At 51.0% G+C, this 5,171-nt stretch overlaps 1 protein-coding gene across 1 annotated transcript in view; it reads right to left on the bottom strand.

Annotated features, from left to right (window-relative positions):
• Positions 1 to 274: 274 nt before the first annotated feature.
• Positions 275 to 5,171, bottom strand: part of LOC306933687 (uncharacterized protein) — a gene marked incomplete at both ends in the record, with an annotated part of 6,511 nt that continues 1,614 nt past the window's right edge. Inside the window, 2 exons of the mRNA XM_079515997.1 lie at positions 275 to 367; positions 2,784 to 2,953. Of these exons, the coding sequence (XP_079372123.1) occupies positions 275 to 367; positions 2,784 to 2,953 (263 nt within the window). The remainder of the gene's footprint in view (positions 368 to 2,783; positions 2,954 to 5,171) is intronic.

Raw genomic sequence — 5,171 nt, 5'->3', positions numbered from 1 at the left:
GTACGAGGGCTTGGTACGAGGGCTTCTTACGAGGGCTTGGTACGAGGGCTTGGTACGAGGGCTTGGTACGAGGGCTTCTTACGAGGGCTTGGTACGAGGGCTTGGTACGAGGGCTTGGTACGAGGGCTTGGTACGAGGGCTTAAAAGGTCTTGAAGGGCTTAAAAGGTCTTTAAAGAAATACTTTTTGAAATGTATATGAGCAAAATGAACGGGGAATCATTTCCTGGTCCCTGGTAGGGGGCGGGACTGTGACCCTCTATATGTGAAGGCCCTCTAGCCAGAAGGGCTGCTGATTGGTGGAAGGCCTCTTTGGGCGTGTGGCCTCATGTCTTCATAGGTGGAGTTCAACGGCAGATGACCTCTGACCTGGAGACGTAGAAATAGAAAAACATAGAAGAATAAAAAAATAGATGCCTCATTGGCCGCTGCAGTTCGTTGGAGCGACCTCATTGGCCGCTGCAGTTCGTTGGGGCGACCCCATAGAGCGTCGCAGTCCCGCCTCCTACCCTGGACCAGGAAATGAAACCCAATGCATTATTCTCATAGACATTTCTTAAAGTATTTATTTAAAGACGGTTACGCCGCGGACAAAGCCAACTCCAGTCGTGACAACTCATGACAACACAAACAATATTTTGGACCAAACAAATAATTACAAAGAAGAAAAACAACAAAAAAAGTGTTGTAACCTGCCGTCTTTTTTCTTCTTTCTAATTATTTGTTTGGTCCAAAATATTGTTTGTGTTGTCATGAGTTGTCACGACTGGAGTTGGCTTTGTCCGCGGCGTAACCGTCTTTAAATAAATACTTTAAGAAATGTCTATGAGAATAATGCATTGGGTTTCATTTCCTGGTCCAGGGTAGGAGGCGGGACTGCGACGCTCTATTGGCCGCTGCAGTTGGTTGGAGCGACCTCATTGGCCACTGCAGTTGGTTGGAGCGACCTCATTGGCCACTGCAGTTGGTTGGAGCGACCTCATTGGCCACTGCAGTTGGTGTGTTGAAGGAGGGGCGGGAGAGGAAGTGCGCCGGACGCAGTGTTGTTTTAGCCTCTTGAATAGTTTTCACTTAGTTTTAGTCACATTTGAAATGTATTAGTGTTAGTCTAGTTTTAGTCGACTAAATGTCATAGGATTTTAGTCGACTGAATCTACAGTTGATTTAGTCGACTAAAATCTATTTTGGCGGGCCTTGATGACGTCGTAATGACTGTTTTTACACTTGCTGAAAATAGCCGATCTACAAGCTTGTAGATCGGCTATTTTCAGCATGCAACTAAGTGTAAAATGACTTATACTGGATATCTTGTCCACTAGTCCCTTCCTGACATTTAAGTTTTTATTTGTTTGTTCACGAAATTGTCAGTATATTTAGTCTTAGTTTTAGTCATCGTAGCTTAGTTTTCATTTAGTTTCCATTGAGTTTGTCAGTGGAAAACGGTAGTCGACGAACATTTTTCGTCTTAGTTTTAGTCGACGAAAACAACACTGCCACCCACCCACCATGGGGGTCAAAAACCAGGAGACGTATCTTTGCTTACTTACGTCGCTCTCGTTACGATAAAGTCGCTGAATAATCCATCGCGTTCATATTTTTGAACGAGAGGCATGTTGAAGTCAGAAATGAAGAGCTTAGTATATCCATGTGGTCAAAACCACGGAGAGCTGACTGACTGACTGGCTGGCTGGCTGGCTGGCTGACTGACTGACTGACTGACTGACTGACTGACTGACTGACTGGCTGGCTGGCTGGCTGGCTGACTGACTGACTGACTGACTGACTGGCTGACTGGCTGGCTGGCTGACTGGCTGGCTGGCTGGCTGGCTGGCTGGCTGGCTGGCTGACTGGCTGGCTGGCTGGCTGGCTGGCTGGCTGACTGGCTGGCTGGCTGGCTGGCTGGCTGGCTGACTGGCTGACTGACTGACTGACTGACTGACTGACTAAAATGTACGATTTCATAGTAAATACGACCTGAGTCGCAATTACACTGAGACATAGAAATAGAACACATAGTTAAGTTAAGGTTAAATTCAGTTTAAGTTAAGATTAAGTTCAGATTAAGTTAAGTACCATCGGCATGTAGGTCAGCCTGTCATAGAGCTCTTCACCACGTGTGACCTGAAAGACACACACGCACGCACGCACGCACGCACGCACGCACGCACGCACGCACGCACGCACGCACGCACACACACACACACACGCACGCACACACACACACACACACACACACACACACACACACACACACACACACACACACACACACACACACACACACACACACACACACACACACACACACACACACGCAATTTAGTTTTAGTCACATTTTAGTCACCTGGAATGTGTTAGTGTTAGTCTAGTTTTAGTCGACTAAATATCATAAGATTTTAGTCGACTACATCTACAGTTCATTTAGTCGAACACAATGTATTTTGGCGGGCCTTGATGCCGTCGTAATGACAGTTTTTTTCACTTGCTGAAAGTAGCCGATCTACAAGCTCACAACGCGTCGCAGCGTAACGTGCTGTGAGCTTGTAGATCAGCTATTATGCAACCAAGTGTAAAATGACTTATACTGGATCTCTTGTCCACTAGTCCCTTCCTAACATTTTAGTCTAGTTTTTATCTGTTGACAAAATTGTCAGTATATTTAGTCTTAGTTTTAGTCGTCATAGCTTAGTTTTCATTTAGTTTCCATGTAGTAGACAGACAGACAGACAGACAGACAGACAGACAGACAGACAGACAGACAGACAGACAGACTGACAGAGCTCACCCTCAGTCTAATGTACATGAAGGTCACGGAACCGCTGTAGAGTGACATCACAGCCAGCAGACCAATCAGAATCCACGTCAGCACAGGAAGAGGTGGGGGGGTCACGGAGGAAGAGGAAGGGGAAGGATCAGGAAGTGGAAGTGGAGGGGATGACGTCACTTCCTGAATCTCTGTTAAGACAGTTGGATTGGTTCAGTAATCACATGGCAGGTGTGAGGTCATTTGATTGGTTCAGTATAATCACATGGCAGGTGTGAGGTCATTTGATTGGTTCAGTATAATCACATGGCAGGTGTGAGGTCATTTGATTGGTTCAGTATAATCACATGGCAGGTGTGAGGTCATTGGATTCATAGATATAAATAAGAAAGCTAGATGGCTCACCCGCGCTCTGGCCAATAGAGAGCGACGTTGCTACGTGGCGGCCATCTTACCGAGGGGCAGCATAACATTGTGTCTATGGGGCATGTACTTTTAAATAACCACTCATAACATTGTGTCTATGGGGCATGTACTTTTAAATAACCACTCATAACATTGTGTCTATGGGGCATGTACTTTTAAATAATCACTCATAACATTGTGTCTATGGACATGTACTTTATAAATAACCACAACTTGCTCAATTTTCAACCGATTTCCAAATGGTTTGGTTTGTTATAAACGTCTGAGACGTCCGCATACTCGCATGCTTTTATACGACGTTCATATAAAAAAACAAAATTAAGCTGATAAGCGTCCTTAATCATAGCCACGTTGAGAACGTTTGTAATAAACCAACCCGTTTGTAAATCCGTCAAGATTTGAGCGAGTTATGACTGTTTTTGTTTGAGCTGCCATTGAACATACTGTACTGTAGCCCCGAAGTAAGATGGCTGCCGGGTGAACGACGTCAGAGACTCCGCCTTGAGCCATCTAGACTTTATATATATCTATGGTTGGATTGGTTCAGTAATCACATGGCAGGTGTGAGGTCGCCATGGAAACAAAAAGGCCTTTAGCTCACTATTGGTGCTTAGCTGTGATTGGACCATAGCAGTTTGGGGAGGGGCTTAGCAAAATGTCTATTGGCAGAGCCTGACTGACCAGAGCCTTTTGTGGCGGTTCTGGACAACCGTGTGTCCAACCGACTCGTCGCCGGGCACTGCCCTCCCTGTGGGGGTGTGGAACGACACCGGGCACTGCCCTCCCTGTGGGGGTGTGGAACGACACCGGGCACTGCCCTCCCTGTGGGGGTGTGGAACGACACCGGGCACTGCCCTCCCTGTGGGGTTGTGGAACGACACCGGGCACTGCCCTCCCTGTGGGGGTGTGGAACGACACCGGGCACTGCCCTCCCTGTGGGGGTGTGGAACGACACCGGGCACTGCCCTCCCTGTGGGGGTGTGGAACGACACCAGGCACTGCCCTCCCTGTGGGGGTGTGGAACGACACCGGGCACTGCACTGCCTGTGGGGGTGTGGAACGACACCGGGCACTGCACTCCCTGTGGGGGTGTGGAACGACACCGAGCACTAACCCTCCCTGTGGGGGTGTGGAACGACGCCGAGCACTAACCCTCCCTGTGGGGGTGTGGAACGACACCGAGAACTAACCCTCCCTGTGGGGGTGTGGAACGACACCGGGCACTGCACCCCTTGTGGGGGTGTGGAACGACACCGGGCACTAACCCTCCCTGTGGGGGTGTGGAACGACACCGGGCACTGCCCTCCCTGTGGGGGTGTGGAACGACACCGGGCACTGCACCCCCTGTGGGGGTGTGGAACGACACCGGGCACTAACCCTCCCTGTGGGGGTGTGGAACGACACCGGGCACTGCACCCCCTGTGGGCGTGTGGAACGACACCGGGCACTGCACCCCCTGTGGGGGTGTGGAACGACACCGGGCACTAACCCTCCCTGTGGGGGTGTGGAACAACACCGGGCACTGCCCTCCCTGTGGGGGTGTGGAACGACACCGGTCACTGCCCTCCCTGTGGGGGTGTGGAACGACACCGGGCACTGCACCCCCTGTGGGGGTGTGGAACGACACCGGGCACTGCCCTCCCTGTGGGGGTGTGGAACGACACCGGGCACTGCCCTCCCTGTGGGGGTGTGGAACGACACCGAGCACTAACCCTCCCTGTGGGGGTGTGGAACGACACCGGGCACTGCCCTCCCTGTGGGGGTGTGGAACGACACCGGGCACTGCCCTCCCTGTGGGGGTGTGGAATGACACCGAGCACTAACCCTCCCTGTGGGGGTGTGGAACGACACCGGGCACTGCCCTCCCTGTGGGGGTGTGGAACGACACCAGGCACTGCCCTCCCTGTGGGGGTGTGGAACGACACCGGGCACTGCCCTCCCTGTGGGGGTGTGGAACGACACCGGGCACTGCCCTCCCTGTGG

Source organism: Electrona antarctica, assembly GCF_951216825.1.
Source record: "Electrona antarctica genome assembly, chromosome: 12".
In the NCBI taxonomy this organism is placed as follows: domain Eukaryota; kingdom Metazoa; phylum Chordata; class Actinopteri; order Myctophiformes; family Myctophidae; genus Electrona; species Electrona antarctica.
This window is presented reverse-complemented; position numbering and strand designations above follow the sequence as displayed.